The sequence below is a fragment of the Diadema setosum genome, chromosome 19 (assembly GCF_964275005.1).
Source record: "Diadema setosum chromosome 19, eeDiaSeto1, whole genome shotgun sequence".
Taxonomy (NCBI): Eukaryota; Metazoa; Echinodermata; class Echinoidea; order Diadematoida; family Diadematidae; genus Diadema; species Diadema setosum.
In genome coordinates this window covers 13,946,226-13,966,865 of record NC_092703.1, presented here as the reverse complement: position 1 = coordinate 13,966,865, position 20,640 = coordinate 13,946,226, and the positions used below count along the sequence as shown (strand labels likewise).

The window sequence follows — 20,640 nt, the reverse complement described above, 5'->3', positions numbered from 1 at the left end:
CATACTCCCGCCACCATCTTTCTGTGATCTACCAGTATATATAATGGGATTTATAATTGTTTCTTTCTATTTGCCTTTACCTATGAGGACGGTTGGTTGAACAGTTTTCACGATGGCAGCTAGGTCAGTCATGTGCTCGTGATCATGTGCATAGTGAGACTTGTGCTCCGAGATCCCTCCAGAGGGGCGACCCTGCATGAAGAAGGCAAGATGTCAGAAAGGGCATCATCCTCTCTTCGGTTGTAGATGTTTTTAAATGCAAATATTTGATACAGTGCACTCCTGATAAAACGAACACGGTTACAAAGAAATTCTGGTTACAACAAAGTAAAAATTCAGCCACAACAAAGTAAAAATTCAGGCCACAACAATATCAGTGCTATGTTTTTTATTGTTTAATTGTTCGTATATAACGAAATTTTGATATAACGAAAGAAAACTGCCGGTCCTGAGGACTTCCTTATAATGGGAGTCCACTGTAATGAGATGACCACATTTATGTTAATATTCCCCATGCACACAGGCACTCGTGGCTAAATAACCTTTAGATGCCACTTGAAGAAATTGGCATCTTCAATAACATCATGGAGGTACAAGTTTGTACCTCCATGATAACATAAACATCTTGCTCTTTATGGTCACTGACCAACCTCGCACCCAGACCACAGAGTTCTTGTTTCAATATACAACAAAAGCAATTATTTTTGTGAGCATGTCTGAATTCTTGTACACATCCAAATATTGTATGGCTACTGAAACATTGATTTCCTTGATTGTGCAAAAAGGTGGGGCTTGTTTGCAGTGTCCACTGTACTGACTCATGTATCTTACTTCAAAACTGGCGTGGACATTATGAACACATTTCACAAAGCCCTCCTAAAGTGCAATAGTGCCAAGTGATCACTACAAGCCAGAGTAGCAGTCTGAACACTCTCATATGACATTGCACTTCAATGTCAAAAGTCTGAATGCTTTCATGTTGAAACATTATACCTAGATTTACAAATTAGATAAAATTGACAGGATTTACGCACACTCAAATATTTGAAAGAATTATTATAAGTTGTAAGGGTACAGGGAAAATAAAGGGAAAAATTCTCTATGTATCTCTTTTCAGGCAAGTAAAACTTTTTTTTTCTTCACTTTTCCAAAATGCAGTGTCATGCACCTCATAAAAATGATCTATTCTTCTGGGTTTGACGCTTTTTCGGCATCATCACAAATTTTCTTTCAGTTTATCAGTTTTCCCTGTATACCAAGGTTATGGTAAAATTGTAATATATCAGCAAATTTTCATGTCTTAAATTAAAATGTGATGGCACACACAATAAAATTTGAAAAATATGCTTGACCACTTCCCTGTGCCTATACGATGGCTACAAACATAGTTAAAGGGATGGTATAATTTTGGTTGAGATTGGGATTCAGGTTTTAACTTGTTGCGTGATAAGAGGAAATAAAAGTTAATTTCATGAAAATCAGTTTTGAAATGGTTGATATATCCAAAAACAAAAAGGTCCTTATGAAGGTGGGACCAACTTTTAATAAGAACCATTTTGTTTTACCTAATATTTTTTTGATATCTCAATCATTCCAAAACCAATTTTCATCAAGTCAACTTTACATTCCTCTTATAATTGTGTGCCCTTTTATATTTCATATAAGTGGTTATTAATTATCTCGCAAAAAGTAAAAACCTGGATCCCCATCTCAACCAAAACTATACCATCCCTTTTATAATGTACCACGGCAGCAGTCTCATGCCACATCTCCCTTTTGGAGACATTTTAGGACCTAGATAGCGTTACCTTGGAGATAAGTCCCCTGGAGTCCACCATCCATATTCTCTTTCTCGCCTCTTCCTCGCTGAGTCCTTCTTCACTCATGGCGCTCACAATCAGATCGGCTATACCTAGAGATGCCTGCAGTCCACGAAAGACAGACAGACAGACAGACAAACAGGCAAACAGACATACAGAGAAACAGCAAGAATAAATGAAAGAAAGAAATGGAAAGGAAGAAATTACTGAAGAGCAGATCATCATGCTAAGTGTACATTGAGTCACACATACAGACAAATTGGAAGTAATGCTAAATCAAAGTGAATACAGGCAAGCTTGCTTTGAATGACCAGAAGAAAAGAAATTAAAGGACAAAACAGATTTGTTGTAATATCCACTTCATGGTGTCCAAGTCTTTTTGAAAGATAACACCACATAAAACACGTAAGTATTTACTATCAAACTACGGCTATTCTCAAATTTATTTCAGCACGTTGATTGCTCTTTCCATTGAATATCTTCACAAACACTGCTCCATATTGGCTTCTGTTACAGTAACAGAAGAGTGTTTTGGTTTTATTTTTTTGTCTCTTTGAGATGTTGAGCACAGCAAATGGTGAAAATGCTTTTGTCTCCTGTGGGTTTTGCTGAATTTGGTGAGTTTTATATACAGGAGGAAAGAAGTACCAGGTAACAATACAGTAAAGAGCCATGGAAACAATTTCCAAGATGCCCATGGGACACAATGTTTGTTGACTAAATCATATCCAAATATCAAAACTTTTGCTTTGTTTGCCTTTAATTCAGTCAAATTTCAACTGCATTACAACTTGGCAGCACATCTTTGATGCATACAATAATTGTTCTTAAAATATTATATAATATATATATATATATATATATATATATATATATTATATATATATATATTTTTTTTTTTTTTTTTTTTTGGGGGGGGGGGGGGGGGGCAACTTAAAAATAGCATTTCTTATAATACCAACAAGTGGACAGTAAAAATGGTGGTGCCATGCTATGTTCTTACCTCACCAGCACCCTGAAAGAGGAACTTGTTGTCCCTGAGTTTTGTTTTGGTGATGCGCAAACTGGCAAGGAGACCGGCTACAGCAACAGATGCAGTACCTGAAGGAAACAAAAACAAAAACAAATCAACAGTTTGCAAAAGGGATCAATATTTGCTTTTTGTCTGATCTGACATACACAGAAAATTAATGTACAATAACTGAACTGTCTTCCTGTAATATGTTGACTTTGAAATAGCAATAGATTTAAAAAGGACATAAGGACGACATTTGATCAGATCTTACATATGTATGGTGAAAACAGTAAAAACTTGATGGTACTGAAATATTTGAAATGATACACAATGGGAAACATGGGGGGGGGGGGGGAAACACTCACCCTGTATGTCATCATTGAAGACTGTGTATTTGTTGCGGTATTTCTCCAGAAGTCTGAAAGCTGTTGTTGTTAGCAAAGTCCTCAAACTGAATCAGGCAAGTCTGGCCATACCTACAGCAACAGAGAAGAACATAAAAATGAATAACAATGACGTCATACATGGCTGACGTGTGTAGAAATTGATGTGCCTTACTCTGAAAAGGCTGCTTTCTACTCTGAAGTCATTGGATCCAGTAATATGCTGATATAAAAGGCTGCCCATTACTGTCTGAGGTGTCAAAACTAGTCATGAATTCTGCAGATAGATACCTGCGTATTCAACAGGTCTAATGCAGAGACGATGGTCGTTCTATCACAGAGTGGTTATGCACAGCAGGTCTGATATCAAGTGATAGAATACATTATGTGATTTGGAATACTGTGAAACTAGAAATATTTGTGGCATGAAATTTTGGTGAATTGGAGCCAACAGCCTTTTTCACAGTATAAAGTTTTGTGAACTGCCACTGGCATTCAATGCATACAGTGTAGACAAGAACTTTCGTGTGCATTTTGATTTCTCAAATCTTGGCTCTTGCTACATTTCCGAAATTAAAAAACCTACTTTCTCACTCATAAAAATCTCACATCACATACCCAAGATTTAATTTGCTTCATGGCATGCATATGGATTGGTACAATCTTTACGAGTTTGAAATAGCAGTGGTTAAAGTGTCCCCTCTACACAGAATACACAGCAGCAAACAATGCAAAGAAGACATAACTCACCTCTCTACAACAGCTTCCATGAACTCATCGATGAGTTTGTCATAATTCTCAGACCGATCCCTCTTCTCTTTCAGACCAATGTACAGAGGGTCATCTAGAAGACTCTGTGGCAAAGCATTTGAAGGAATAATCATTTTTTGTGATTTTTTTCTTTGTTTGTTTTCTTTTTGTTTTTTAATGAACAGGTATATAGAGCCTAAAGCAACAACACATTATTCAGGACTGTATAACCACTAGGAACATACGGATTACCACACACCATAACTACTGTACAGTGTGACGTACCAACTGCTAATTTTAGGAAGGCCGAAAATAAAAAGTAAAGCATTTGAAGGGATAATCAGTTTTCTGAATGGACAGTTGTGTAAAGGGTCTATGCAGCAAGACATTATTCTGTACTATAACACAGTGCTGCATACTGGCTCTGGTTCCACGGTCCCTGACCAATAAAAATCACTGTCGGACCAGTAACCTTTTCAGGAATAATAATCAGTAAAATACGGAAAAAACTGGGTACCTTCTGGGGGGCATTTCAAGAAGGAACTTGTCAGATAAAATATCTGACAAGTCAATTACAGTTGTATATCCGACAAGTTTTGAGAAATTCTTTAGTCTGATTGGCTGATTTCTCTGAACTTGTCGGATATAACTGACTTGTCGGACATTTTATCTGACAAGTTCCTTCATGAAATGCCCCCCAGGTCTGACAAACAGGTCGGACTTACTAGCAGAAAAAAATGGGTTAGTGTGCAGCCCTGTATAACATTATGAACATAAGGTTTACCACACATCATAACTACTGTACAGTGTGGCATACCAACTGCTGATTTTGGGAAGGCAGAAAGATGTGTTTAAATACCTAAAAGACAAAGCATCAATGAGATCTCAACATACATCCCCACATACACTACACACCTTGGCTACCTTTCAAATGAGGCCTCCTAAAACCCAATTATTAACTTGAATCATTTCTATTAAGTACATGCACAATTTCACAAAAGACATGTTACCTGGCGATCTGTCCCAACGTCAATCATAACTGGCAAACATTGTGAGGGATGGACACCAGCGATGGCCGTGTACAGGGCCAGCTTCCCCACCGGAATACCCATGCCGTAGCAGCCCAGGTCACCTAGCCCTAGGATTCTCTCACCGTCAGTCACGACAATGGCCTATTGGAAGAGGGTCAGAAGACAGAGTGGCATTGGACAAAAAAAAAAAAAACTCCAAAAAGAAAGAAGAGTGCACTCAGAAGCAAACAGTGACTTTACACTTGCTAGAGGTAATATTTGTCAACTAACAAATGTATGACAATGCCTGTACTGCATACAAAAGTGGCTGCACTCATAAATCAGGTTGAAATATATTCAGTGATAAATTAGTTGCCCTGTTTCTCTCCTTGTCTATTATTCAGATAGAGACCAAAAAAAAGACAAAGGGGCTAAAGCCAGGCAGAGAGAGAGAGATAAAAGTGCAGTAGACTTATACAAATATAAAGATATGAAATATATCAAAAATTTTACAGTCCAGTTAGAAAATGTGTATGATTACCAGTAACAGAAAAAAGAAGACTACATTGATTATACTCTAATTCAACTTTTGCGCTATATTAATGAAAATCTGTATTAAAAACACAACTCTCAAAAGGATCTACTGTAAAGCAACAGTTGGATCTCACGAAATTTGCAAAATTAAAATGCATGCAAACATTTCTGGTTTTACAGTATCTATTTTTTCAAATTTCGGAATTTTGCAAGCTTGCTCTGAATGACTCTTTCATCTGTTAATGTACAAAGTTAAACTCCAAAATTGCATATTTCTCAATTATCAAACTTTGCTGGGCTAGACCTCTCCCCATAAAGATTTGTAATTGTGTACATGTACATGTAACATTCTAACATGTGAATTACGAGGACAAATTTTCTCTCAAAACAATTGCCACTTATTATTTAATAATTTCCAATCTTGTATTTTATACTCAAAATCTAGTTTATGTACATATAGATCCACTGAAGTTCGAAGCGGTGAAGTTAAACATTGAAGCATGTATACTTTCTTTTAAAATATACACCACACACTGTCAAGAAAACAAAATCCACACACACATTTGTCGTCAGCTCCAGCCCATATCTGAGCACTAGGTTCTTTAGTTTCTAGACTGTCCCCCCCCCCCCCCAGCTGATGTTTATGAGGAACATATTTTCTCACAGAAATGCAATAAAGAGATTGAATACAAAAAAAAAAAAAATAGCTTTGAAGAACATAGGTGCAATTAAAAAAGAAGAAGATATACTTCTACACATGTAACTTGATACTCTTCAGACCTTAATTCTACTGTTCAGATCAAATTGTGATTGAAGCAAGAATGGTTGTGTTTACATAGATAAGCAATGCTATGTTCAATCCCCCTCTTTCCTCTGCCACTCCTCCTTATACATTCTTTTTCACGAAAGGCTTGTAAGCATGATAGCAAGTCTGGGCATAAATTGACATACAGATATGGGGAATGATTAGAATTTCCTTTGTCACTATTCAAGGTAATATACACTTACGGTGAAATGTTATCTATCACAAGTCAAACAATGCTACAATGCACCTGATGGCCATTGTGCTATCTCCGCTGTTGAGGAAGTCATATTTGCTAAAATTACCACACTGCCAGCAAAGGAAATTCTGCCCCGAAAAAATATCTTGCTGGAAATCACATCATGCGATGGAGTGAGAAAAAAATAGAAAAAAACAATAAAAGCAGGATGTCTTTTCTGACACAGTGGGCTAATCATCTGTTTTCACTTTCAAGGCATTAAAGGCATTATCTACCATTTGCAGATGAAACAAAAACCCAGCTTTCATGTTTCAAATTCATTCTAAAATGTGAGTCACAGATAGAAACAACCAATGAAAAAATGTGTTAAATAATATTCATTGTTAAATATACAAAATGTGAACAATAGTTATAATAAAATTGATTCTAGAATAAACTGTCTACAGTTCGTCTATTGAGAATGAGAAGGGCGTTAAGTTGCCACTAAACCCATAGTGTTCGAGACAACTTAACCCTTCTCATTCTCACCAGACAAGTTATGGTTTATTTAGAAAAATAGTGATTATATCTCCTTATATTTTCGGCTTTATTGCAAATTTTTTACATGGCGCCATGTTTTATGATACAACTGACCTACACATATTCATCAAAGTGTGATAACTTGAATATTTTTATATCACTTGAATATTATTTAAATCACTACTACCAAAGGTAAACAGTACCTTTAAGCATTTGTAGTACACTTGATAATGACATTAAAGCATGACAAATGATTTCTCCCATATGTGGAAAGGGGTATTCTGGCATAGACCTAGGCAGTTAACAAGCAAGTACCAATCCATTCAACTCGCCCGACAGTTGAAAGATTCAGTGTTTTCAGGGAGCCTCCAGCAGCTTTCTGAAGGGTGATTAGTCAGCTCTGGAACTAAACTGCAAATCCATGGACAAATGTAAAATCCAATATTAGCAAATTTCAGGTTTTCACCCTTCAATACTTTTTTGAGTGGAATGGGAAATCTCAATCATCATTACCTTGACATTCTGCTCGGGCCATGCAGCAATGATATCACGGATATGTCCCCTATCGTGCTTGGTGATGAAGAGGCCGCGCGGCCGACGGAAGATGTAGCCATAGCGTTGACATGCCAATCCGACAGTGGGCGTGTACACCACGGGCATCATTTCGGTGATGTGGTTGCACATCACACGGTAGAATAGCTTCTCATTGCGATCCTAAAAAATGCAGAAAAGCCAAACAAAGGGAATGCCTATGATTGTTGTCTGACATTGCACAGGCACTTAATATTTCTAGAATATTCAGTGAGTTGTGATTTTAAATTCATTTCAGTCATATTATCACCAACCAAATGCCTATTCGTTGGGATCAATAGTACAGCATGAAGTATTGCAAATTATCACAGAATGGAAGTAAGACTAAATGATCACATAATATTTTTCAAATGCTGCTCTAAGGTAAAATCTGTAAATTTCCACATTGGGCTTTGTTTGTTCCGCAAAACATGTTCACATGCTCAGACCTTATATTAAACAAATACCAATGGTATTAGAGTGCCTCTCACACTTAATTGCATGTAAAATTTAAGCAAGTCATGCAGCATCAGTATGATCTGCCAGTTTGGTTAGAAACCAGAAGAATAGATTCATGCTTTAAATAAGACACTTCATTTGCAATAAACTTGCTTTGTCATTCTTCTCTTATGATTATTCACAGTTAGGATACATTCACAATGTAAGCTCCTTAATATTAGTGAGGTCAAGAACTGTCAAGTCCTACTTATGTCTACAAAAAAAAAAAGTGTAATGCTATATTGGTCTGTACACAAACAGGAGAACAGATTACAGAAAACAAGACCTTTAGTCCCTTATCTTTCAGCAACAGTGTGATATCAAGTCAATGTGAAGGGTAAGAGAGTAGAAATATACTTGTCACATGCAGAGATCTTGCAATTTTCAAGGTGTGTGCAAACACAATGCAAAGAACAAGACAGAGAGATAGGGACTCACAGACAGACAGACAGACAGACAGACAGACACACACACACACACACACACACACACACAAGCATACAATGTATTTTGTACTAGAATATTTGAGCCATGCCCTTTGTACCTTCTGTGTGATCTCGATTCATTCTTCTTTGATATATTGAAACAATGAAAAGCTCTCAAACAAACGCCAGTGCCATTAGCTCCTGAATAAACAGATTAATGCTTGGGTGGACTGCAGTGTCCATAAAATCACTACTAGCCATCAAAAGTGGATGTCAGAAGAGGTTAACCACTCAAGAAGGCATTATAAAATTTATCGCCCAACAAAAAAACAGAATACTATGACTTTAGCGAGAGACTTTAAAAAAATGTCTTTAAAGTTCGCTTTGTTTGAATGGCTTTATCTTCAAATATTGCACCCTGCAAGATCTTCAAATATTGCACCCAGCAAGATGTTCAAGTTCTAATATTGCACCCTGTAAAAAGTTCAAATATTTCACCCCGCAAGACCTAGAGTAGAAAGGTTATGAGTTTGAGTGGGTGAGGATAATAAATTAAAGCTGCATAAAGTACCTTTAAAAAAAAAATTATCATCTTTCTTTTTAAATACTGCAAGGCAAAATGAGTTAGACCTGTGAAATATGTGTTGTAGATGTACAAGTTGTATGTCAGAAGTGTATACAATGTAACTTAAGCTACTGAAATGGTAGTGTGAATGGGCCACTGGTCTCAAATTTGTTCCATAAACTGCTCTATCCCTCTCCAACTTTCTTCATTGTTTGATAAAATTTTAACCTTGTCAATGAACAAAAAAACATCAAAATAGAGAGCTAACCAGAAAATAAAAAGTGTATTTCTTTGTGCCTCAGAGGCCTTAAATGAGTTCAAGGTGTGAAAAAAAAAATGCATCGAGTGATCCAGGGCATGCCAACATTTTCTCACCCTGATTTTTATTTCGGGCAAATTGTGCTGGTACTAAGGTAGGCTGTCACATATTACCTGCAAGTCCATGAGCTGTACATATTTATCAAGAGGGCTGTGGTCCTTGAGGTTGTGTAGAATACGCTCCTCCTGTACCTCAGCATTGCTGATGACCGGCGGTAGGAGACCGTGGATGCCAAGAGCCTGTCGCTCCTTTAGCGTGAACGCAGTTCCCTGCAGAACAAAGAGAGACAGATCATAAACAGGAGTTTAAAGGGGAACACTTGGTCATTGTGATAGGAATGAAAGACGTAAAGGATACGTCAAAGGAAGGAGCTCCTTGGCGAAAGAGAGGGAGAGAGAGAGACAATGGAAGGGTGAAAATAATATAAATTACAGTGAACGGAGACAGAGTACAGGTCTATCAACATTTTGTATACTGTAAAGCAAGATATTTTCACGGCATGAAATTTCTGCAAATTGGAGCTGATATCCTTCTATGTGGCCCATGAAATTTTAGCAAATTGCCACTGGCATTCAACCCATATAGTGTAGACAAGAACTTTCACATGCATTTTAATTTTGCGAATCTGGGCTCTTGCAAAATTCATGAAATTAAAATCCATGTGAACATTTCTGGTTTGACAATAGTTATGTACAGTGTATTGTTTCTTCCACACACAGGACCATGAATACCTTTGTTTTTGTTTTTGTTTTGTTTTGTTTTTTGCATTTTTGGGGGGGTGGGGGGTTTGGGTGTTTTGTTTTTGTTTTTGTTTTTGGTTTTGTTTTTTGTTTTTTGTTTTTTTGTTTTGTTTTGTTTTGTTTTTTTGTTTTTTTTTGGGGGGGGGTGACTGTGACATGGAACATGCTTCAAGATGAAGTCTGGTTTCCATGTATACTACAAACACTGTTACAACAGTTCTGCAAATCTCTCAAGACTGTATATACAAGAACAGCATCAAGATGCATAAACACCAGTTACTTACATTTTGTACTTCTTGTATCTTCTTTTTTCCTCATTATTCCCCCATTTAAATGTAAGTTATGCAAAGAGTGACTAGAGTAGTGCACCCTTTAAAAAATCATTAGAGCTGAGAAATTAATTTCACATTGTATGGAGATGTCCAGTTTTATGCTCCTAAGTACAATGTAGGTCTTATTTTTTGTCCTTGTCTTCTTGAGCATTACGTTATTCTTTTCACTATTCATAACCAGGAGTAATTCAAAACTGTTAAATTGAATTTGACAGTGTGGCACATTACATAATACATACACTGGTTTGAAATGTCCAGTTGTCTATCATCACTCTGAATATACCTTTCTTTCTAATTATGTCAAACTTTCCACAAAATCATTTAGTCAAAGAGATTACATTACACCACATTATATCCCGCAATGCGAGCACAATTGATTACTTCATTATTAAACAGCCCGAATGTCCTTAAGAATTTTTGCAATGGGCTGATTAAATCTTGAGGACATTTGAAATCATGAGCACCCTGTAATGAAAGTGTTGTTCTGTGCAAATCACTGGTTAAAAATGTAAAGCTTAATCATAATTTCCTATATGATGGTCCCTGCTAGAGTGCAATAACAGTAAAATTTCAACCCTTTGTATACTAAATGTTTCCATGACCTTCTGTTTTATCAGAATGTACTTGTTAAAGGTAAACATATAGTTCCCAAATGACTGCAGAAACCATTAATTTTCTGCTCTAAAATGGAGACCTACTGTACAATTGTGTGAGGTTTAGAACACCGCTGTGATAACACAATTTCAGTCCAGTACTGACAAAATGAAATATTTTCCCCAAAAAAGGAGTTACAGAAGTACAATGTATTGCAATCTCAGAGCATATTCGATCATGGTTGGTTTTGTGATGTTTTACAATCGACTACATTATAATGGGACATACAATGTACTATAGCAGTATCCATCAAACAAAAAAGCATTACATTCAGGTTCAATTGTTACAATATGTTGTTGCTGTGACAGCAATCCCATACTACTGCTATGGCACAATTCGATGACCACATACAGTAGGTATACATAACGATGTCGGTTGTAATGTTCTATCTACCCACTATCAAAAAGGGAAGGGCATTTTGAGGATTAAAAATTGTATGAACACAATCCTCCTAATCAATTTTACAATTTTGGTCTCAAAATACTCCCAAAACATCTCGTTATCCTGGCAAATTGCATCAGCCAGACAAGTTTTCTTGATAGACCATTTTCAATACATAATCGTTGCAAGCAAATTCAAAATGATGAAAAATTAATTTTTAACTCATCTGAAAACTGTGTTTTGCCAGTAAATTTCAAAATTCAGACTTTGAAATACTGGGCCAGGATAACAGCAGTTTAATAATACTTTACTAAAAAATGAAAGCATGATTTCCTTTCATTACAATTAGTCTATGTTAATAAATTTAAGGATAACATGCAAACTATATAAAGCTACTAGTGTGTATAAGTGTCGATCCCTTCCTTGACTCTTTTGCATTGCCACTGTGACTTCCTATGAACCTACAGCTGTATGAAACAAAAAGGCACTACCTGGCCCTGGAGGTTCCCATACATTTTGCCCACAATAAACATGGCTGGTAGTACCAGCACATATCAGGTACAACTGTTGGTACCTGCAGCTTGAAAGTGGTTCGATCACAACTTCCTGCATAACTGCCCTGATGTTGATAGAAAATATTTTTATTTGGCTGCAATAGGCACACACACCTATCTAATCCCAAGCCAAATGCAAGTTAGGCATAGACTATATGGATGGAACAAAATTCATAAAACATTTTCCTCATCATACACAGGCAGTATTTGAATCCTGCAGCACTTTAAATCTATATTATTAAATATTTCTGGTGCCAATACTCCGGGTTTCGTCCGAGCAACAACAACAAAAACGCTTCAGCGTGCAATTTTCCTGTTCCTCATGCCACTTCTGGGATTCAACGGCTGACAAGCAAAAAGAAAAAAGGCTTCAGCGCAATTTTCTGCTGCCACTACAATCTGCTGACAAAGATGGCTTCTTCAAAAATCAAAGGGGAGGGGGATGCCCACTTTCATTTTTTTGGTTTTATTTATGTTATTAAAAAAAAATAGGGGGCACGCGTCCGTGGCGCAACCTGCCCCCCTCTGGATCCCGTTATGGTTTGTCCTGATCAAGAGCCAAGGGTGGCATTCTGAAATCCTTCCTAGGATGAAATTTCTTCTAGGTCAGTACTTTTTCCGCAGTGGTATTCTGAAATCTTCCAACAACACTTCCTTCCTCAGTGTCTTCCTAACTTTTTTCCTAGACCTACAGAACTGTAGGAAGAAACTTCAAAAGGAAGATATGCTAATGAGGATGAGATATGCAAATTTCTGATTTAGGAAGAAGTTGGTAATCTAGAATGCACTGAGGAAAGAATTAGGAAGATATTATTTAGGAAAGCTCTATCCCTGTCCTATGTACAATTGTACACATTATTGTACATGTACGTTGTTAAGATAGCAAGCTGCAAAACATTGTGATAGGCGCTTGTCATTCACTGCGCGCAACATACTTTGATGCGCAAAATGAGCTTGAGAAAGGGGATATGCTGCACAAACGTGTCTTTAACCCTACGTCATACGCGATTGGCTTGGCTCATTGGCTTAAAAAAGGATGTGGGCGGGGATATTCAAAGGATGGTCTAATTTACATTGAGAAGCTTGTTCCTAGGCACTTCTTAAGTTTCTGACTTCGGAAGAAACTTAGAACAATTTTCAGAATACTAGTAGGCCTACCAGTGCCACCCCAAGATTAGAATAAATGAGACATCATTGTCATCAAGTCGAAGACTACCCTATTTATAAGTGCAGGCTACATTAGAACGCATGAAATGAAAGTTACTCGTTAGCTGAATATCTAATTTGCTGAAACTATAGGACAGAGCAATGATTGCCTACTATTAATACAGTCTCATCATCGAAATTGGAGGAACGAGGGAACCTTCTTGCTCTTCCTCTGACGAAGCGCCGAGCAAAGCCAGGGTAAAGGCAAGGAGACGCGGACGCGGCGCGGCGAGTGGGCGTCGCACACTTCTTCCTGTACGGACTGCCTACCAGCTACGCCAGTCTAGGGAGAAGACCTCGCTGCACAAACATCTGCATCGAAGCTCCAAAATCATTAATATTTTACTCTAGGCCTACCTTGTTTAGTTTGTTGTCACGCAGAACATCCGCCCCGTAATGTCTGGTGTGTAACATGTGATCTCTCTGCCAATTTTGCGAACGTGACGCCATGTCTTAAAATGATTTCCTAGCTTTGTTGGGAAGATTCCGTTTCCACAGATCGAAGCAGACTCTTTTGATCGAAGATTCGATGGCCGGTGTACATGTACCGTGTGTGTGTGTGAGTAAACACGATGGTGGTCAAAGAGTGTAGTAAGCGCACGCACAAGGATGATGGCTTTACTCTCTATGCGTAGTACGCTCACGGGGAGATGCTGGTGCCATTATGGTGCCATATTAGGAAGCAAAATGATCGATAGAGGGCGTATTTTAAGTAGTGACCACCTGCCAAAGAGATTTTTCTCCTCCCCACCACTGGGGAAAATCTCTTTGCCACCTGCCTTCCTTTCATTGCTTTGGATGTTCTCCTCTCTCTCCTGCGTCATCTCGAAATGTAGCTTTAGATTACGCGAGAACGCAACCTACACAAAATAAAATGGCGCTCTTTTTGTAATCGGTGCATCAAGTAATGTAGCTCTCTGCGTCTTGAATTGAGCGGACGTAAATAACCCATCAGAACGCGTAGTTGAAAACTCACGACGACGCTTCGACGATCGCTTTTGATAAGCGACTTTGAGCATGCTCAGAACTCTTTTTTTCCCCTCTGAACGTCCCCGTTGCAAAAATTCTAAGACTAAAACACGACTACTGTACTTGTTTGCAATTAATTTTCAAATCTCCGTCCGTTCACACTGCAGTAAGGAGCTTCGCGGATTCTGTTAAGTTTTGAATTTCAGAGCGAGGAAGGGAGGTTTGGCTTCTTGCTAAGTTCCCGGCAATCACTCTTGAGCCTTCTTTCTTCGGGAGTGATTGGAAGGTCACCATATTAATCTCCGCTCCTTCAAACACGATTGTTTCGTTGCTTAATTCTGGCGAAACGTGACTGAAAAACACCTCGGGACCGTGATTATGTTTCAAATCACCCTCCGCAATTCCAGTTTCCGTTCTCGTGGCAAATTTGCTTGATTACAAACTGATTGGAGTTACACATATAGCCTGATTATAAAACTGTTTCAAATTAAGCAGTCTCGGTAAGTGTGAGTGCCCTATTTTTTTTTTCTTCTTCTTTTTAGGGGCATACAGGGTTAAAGGTGTACTTCGGACCTCATTACGGCATTTAGAAGTATTGTAAATACGAAACATAAATGAAGAAATGCCCTTTATTATCCAATCTGTAGTCCCGCAAAATTCGGGGCACAACCATGGTGTTTGATATGCATGGGGGTGCTCACACTTCGGAGCCCGCTCACACTTCGGAGCCCTCTCCCTCTCCAACCCCCTCCCCCCCCCCCCTTTCTCTCTCTCTCTCTCTCTCTCTCTCTCTCAGCCCTTCTCTTTTGGCCGTAAAGAGCATCTTGTAGAGCACCGGACTAGCAATGCAGAGGTCTTCGAATCCCGATGGAATCCCATTTTCTTTGCTTATTTTTCCAAGAATAAAATTATAACAGAAATTCAACAATCTCGGTGCCCACTTTGGTGGAATGAAATTTAGAAAGTTTTTATTCATCTCTTTGTCACTTCAAATCCATGTTGTCTGTCTTCATGGTGCACTCGATATTATAGTAAGTTTGGAGGTCGACCGAAGGGGCCGGGGGGACTTGGGGATGTCTCCCTCCAACATGAGGGAGCTTTTGTATTCTCACAGAGGTGGACCGAAGGGAGAGGGAGCCTATGCATTTTCAGAATTGACATTCAATAATGTGATGCACATCTTTGGTGGAACATTCAATAATTTTTTTCAATATAAATGATTTGTAATCCTTTGAACATGTTCACAGACACAAAAATTATTGTTGTTTTGTTTTTTTTTTTTTTTTATACAAGTTTGAAGATTGGGGGATGATTCGAGAAAAAAAAAATACAGGTGACACGTCCCCCCCCCCCCCCCAAAGGTGTGATATACGGCCAAAAGAGCAGGAGAGAGGGAGGGAGGAAGAGAGAGGGAGGAGAGGTAGAGTAAGGATGCCTGAAGCACGCCCATGCATGGACTTTGAGGGAGTACAATACTGAGAGATAAACGGAATTTATTTGTTACTTAAAGGGAATTTCTGCAATTTCATTTCATTCTAAGGCAAAATTGCTACTTTTGAATGATTCTGTGAGGCCCTAAATATATCTGTAGCATGGCAAAGAGAGGCAGAATTTACTCCAATAGAATCCCGCTGTTTGCTTCCTGAAATGGCCGCTTTTGGTCTCCCATGGCTTACCATGCCTTACCATGCCCGCTTACGTGTAAAATCGAGAGAGTAAACGCACTACGTGCGCTTCTAGAACTGCAGTGAGCAAGGCGCGCTATCCAGCGTGCGTGCGAAGCTCTACAGCTGCGGAGTGAACAACGTACAGGTACTATGGAACGCCATTAGGGAAACAATACAAAATTCATTTCACTCCAGCCAATATTCATTTCACTTTTAACAAATACATTTCACTCACCAACATTTATTTCACTTTTTACAAAAATACATTTCACTTTTAAATAAAAATTCATTTCACTTTTCACAAATATACATTTCACTTTCAAATAGGAATTCATATCACATTTCACAAAAATGCATTTCACTTTTCACAAAAATACATTTCACTTTCCACAAAAATACATTTCACTTTCCACAAAAATACATTTCACTTTCAAATAAAAATTCATTTCACTCTTTACAAAATGTATTTCACTTTTTAACCAAAAACATTTGACTTTTCACAAAATTCATTTCACTTTTCAAGAAAAAAAAATAAATCATTTCATTTTTCCGTTAAAAAAATCATTTCACTTTGGCGTACCATATCACTCTGACGAAACCATTTCACTGCTGAAAACCATTTCACTCTGATCGATAAAACCATTTCACTCTGATAAAACCATTTCACTCTGATAAAACCATTTCACTCTGATCAAAGAAAAATACGTTCCTCTCTTTTCCCGGCCAAAAGGTGCGGAACGAAGACGTCCAGAAAAGACAACTTTTGTACAATAAACTCAATTATGTTCACAAAAACACTCCTGAGGAAAATATCGAATTGGAGACCACTGGTGATGAAAGCGGGCTAAATGGTAAGTTGCTCGTTTGGTTTTCTCGAGGTTTTGCCATTTGTTTCGACCCTTGACAGCGGTCACTCTCCTGCACGTATTTTGCCATAGACGCAGACTCGCCAGCGAAAGAAAGCAGTCTATCAATATCACAGTCCCATATATGCCTATCTATGTATGTCTGATATAGTATTCTGCCAACATGGCGGTGCTGAAGCCTTGAAGTCTACTCTAGAGTAGATCTAGAACTACTAGGTCCAGTAGGATCACTCCTACTGTCCGACTAAAAATAGTCCCACACCTACTAATGACCAGTAGATTTTAATGTATAAGGGTCCATAAATGGGGAGGACTTCTCATATGATAAATGGACCACAATATATGGTCGATTGTATAGCGGTAGGCAGGCGGTAGGGCCTAACAATAAAACATCCTCATTAGAAAAAAAAAAAAAAAAAAAAAAAAAAAAAAGGTTACGTAGTCGTAGACGTATACAACCTATTTATAATATGCTTCTTAGTAGACTAGACACTCTAACGTTAGATAAATTTATATTTGATATCATAGAGTACTACCTGGTATTTTTGAATTATTTCTAATAAAATTAAAATAATGCAGGCCGTGCCTAGGGAAAATTTTGGAATTAGAAGAAGTTTCTAAAATAATTCATAAGTAAAATTTTGGCGTAAATTAATACAGGGAAAAAAATGATCAATGGTAAACGGCAAATAGATTCAAATAAAAACAACAACAGAAACACCTAGCCTCTAGGCCTGATACTCTGACTGTTAACGTTAGACATAGTTCTAGACTCTAGTCTCGAGTTTCTAGACCTAACGCGCGTTAGGCCCTAAAAGGTATGTTCTGGGTATTGACTCTGCCTCTATACAGGCCTAGATCTAGGTCACGTACTACGTAGTCTTTTTTTTTTTTTTTTTTTTTTGGTACTGCCATACTGTCACCGCACTGGTATAAATGCGTACACATAACCACAACTTTGTCCATTGACATTTATTGGCATGACAAAGCCGATCTACTTGAATTTACTCGCGTTCAGTCTCGCATCATCAGACAGGCAGTGAAGTAGGACTGATTTGTCTTGTTAGAAAGTGAATCAAATCCTCTCAGGCTGAGTCTGACCAAGTTAAGGGTAATGTTTTAAAATCACTTTAACTGTAACTGTACTGTAGCTGGTAAGCATGTGCATTATCTTGTCTTGCCTTTCCAAAGATGCCCACATTTCCCACAATCAATAGACTTGGACGGTTTCTTCAATGTGTGGTAAGGGTACCAGCTATCGGCAGGGTACATCGACACCCTGCGTATCATGGCTGTTTGCGTATAGAACAAAAACGTACGCGTGGGATTAAGTGCCATTTTATAGCTATGAAAACAGTAACAAAGAAACGAAAATCAAGCCAACAAAACAAACTAAACATGTTTCAATTACATATCCACTCAGTAACAACGCAGACTATGAAATTCACATGTATTACCTATGGAGGGAAGGGGTGCAGATCGTGAGGTACCCTTTTTCAGCCACGCGAAGAAAAATTGCTTAATTTTACAACGGAGTATCAGAATCAACAGAACAGTCACGAGATTTGAAACTGCAGTATTTACAGCTTATTTGAGGAAAAACTTAGGCAAATTTGTTTTATACTTTTGGAATAAACGAGCTGCAAATTCATAGGGTGCCGATAGGTGGTACCCTCAATCACAAAAATGCCCAGTGATGCAGTAGTTGGTTAATAGCTGACCCTTGACATATTGTATCAAGGGTTGAAGCAGCCACTACTTCTTCTAGGAGGCTGTGCCAGTCCTTTGTGTTCCTCGGTAGGAAAGATGAACCTCTGTATTATGTTCTGCAGGTAATTCAGTGCGTTAATTCATGTTGGTAGCAATACCAAATGTATATTTTCATGAATAGCTTCATTGATATACATGTAAGAACTTGGCATTTTAGTAGCACTTACACTGTACTGCAAAATGAGCAATTTAAGAGCAAGAATCAGATACCCCTAGTACCAAAAGTTCAGGCAATCAATTTCTGCATGTGGTGTTGGTTATTGGAGTGAAGGGCTACTAGGTTCTTTTTAAAAGAGATTTCGACCCATTTATATTACATTTTCTTTGTGCTGAGTAAAAAGTTCCCCCTATTCATATAAGGAAATAACGTAATAATGCATTGTATAACACATCATTTGTATAACACCTCACTTGTATGAATATCATTTACCCTCAGGTAAACAGTTATTGAATCTGCTTCCCTCCTATTCAGCGAATGCGGAAAGACCATGCAAAGGAGGCTGCATCTCTGACCAGGCTTTGATGCAAGCTCACTCATTGACTGGAAAGCTGTGAGTTTTAGCTTTCAGGATTTACTGAAAGTGCATTATTCGAAAGATTGACATTCTAGGTACATTTATACCATAACCATTGTTCAGAACTTGACCTTACTCCTGTGGGAGGGGAAAAAACAACTTTTTTTTTTTTTGGAAGTGATGGTACATGTATTGTACCGTACCAGACAATTCTAATGACAACACAGGTACATATTTTGTATGTCACCTAGAACTAAAGAGTGAACTTAACTTAAGAGTGAAATTTCTGTGAAGGCACATCTTATAATCTTTACCCTGCCCCTTCATTCCAAGGAAATGTACATGTATGTAGATTCTTCTCTTTCTTTATAATGTATATGGCAACATCCCATACATTTGACAGGTATCACAATATGCAGCGTGGACCAATCAATCATTTCAATAGTGTATATTAAAGTGTACCATAGGTGCCTAGGTCTAGTAATTGGCCCGTACTGGTACCAATTTAATCAGTTTCAGAGGACATGAAAATGCAAGTCAAATGTAACTTGGAATGTAGAATTGTGTATCACTTTTATTTATTTATTTATTTTTTTTTTGGGGGGGGGGGTTGGTCAAAAAAATTGACTTTAGACAAAGTTACACTTCTTTGCAAAGACAGTTCTTGTTTGTGATTAAGCTAGACATGGGGAAAAAACAAACAAACAAACAGATAGCACCATGAAGGCCAGAATTGTGTGAATTGTTCTGTTGTGATCTGTAGCTTTCTTACAGGCCTGTACTACCTCCCCATTCCCTTCTGATACAATTTTGCCCCCTGTTTCCAGATATCATGTTTGACTCACTCCTGTATGTGCATAGTAGATATTCAGCTTTGAAGAATGACCTTCTGATCTTGGTCACTCTTGCTTCTAGTTTGCTGGAGTTGCTAGTAAATATATGATACAAAATTACTGGAAATATCATGTGTATAAGGGCATAAGAAAATAGTGCACATCAATATGTCTTCAAAATGTTTACACACTGTTTCCATATATGCTTGCCTTTTTCATTCTTCCAGGAAGGACTGTCTTAGCTGCTCATACGTGGTCGACACAGAACATCCGCAGTCACAGCCCTTCATCCTCCTTCATTCTCCTTATTGGAGAAAGCAAATTATACCCTCTTCAGGTACATGTATCTGCAGTTGTGGAGCACGGGGCACAGTCCTCAAGGCATTGTGAGTGCAGCTGATCTTGTCTTCAAGTTGATCTTCGTTCTAAATCGCAACTGCTGGCCACATTGCATGGCAGTGAGACCATTTTAAAAGGGACTCCTGTACAAACAAGGAGGATTTGAAACTTTGGCATCCATCCCTTATTTTCTAAATTTGCTGAGTCAACCATAATGCAACCATTTATTTATCATCTCCACCCTTCCTGTATCAAGTCTGCATAATAAACAGCATTTGCTTGAGAAGTACAATGTTATAGGGAAATAGGCACTGACCTTTAATTGTGGTCTCCTCATAACAGTGGCCATGTTATTTTACAAGCCATTTGCCATATGATGGATATTGTTGTATTCTGACTATTTAC

General features: G+C 38.0%; 1 protein-coding gene and 1 long non-coding RNA gene across 2 annotated transcripts in view; one reads left to right on the top strand and one right to left on the bottom strand.

Annotated features, from left to right (window-relative positions):
• The window catches only part of LOC140242286 (NADP-dependent malic enzyme-like), a 16,759-nt gene extending 3,033 nt beyond the window's left edge, over positions 1-13,726 (bottom strand). The window contains 10 exon segments of the mRNA XM_072322030.1: positions 81-192; positions 1,809-1,922; positions 2,824-2,921; positions 3,201-3,261; positions 3,263-3,311; positions 3,969-4,072; positions 4,979-5,140; positions 7,546-7,746; positions 9,523-9,678; positions 13,634-13,726. Coding sequence (XP_072178131.1) covers positions 81-192; positions 1,809-1,922; positions 2,824-2,921; positions 3,201-3,261; positions 3,263-3,311; positions 3,969-4,072; positions 4,979-5,140; positions 7,546-7,746; positions 9,523-9,678; positions 13,634-13,726 — 1,150 coding nt within the window.
• A 2,989-nt stretch (positions 13,727-16,715) lies between these two features.
• LOC140242572 (uncharacterized) lies at positions 16,716-20,259 on the top strand. Its single transcript, XR_011902141.1, has 3 exons — positions 16,716-16,763; positions 19,021-19,099; positions 20,124-20,259. It is a non-coding gene; the product is annotated as an uncharacterized lncRNA (long non-coding RNA).
• The last annotated feature ends 381 nt before the right edge of the window (positions 20,260-20,640 follow it).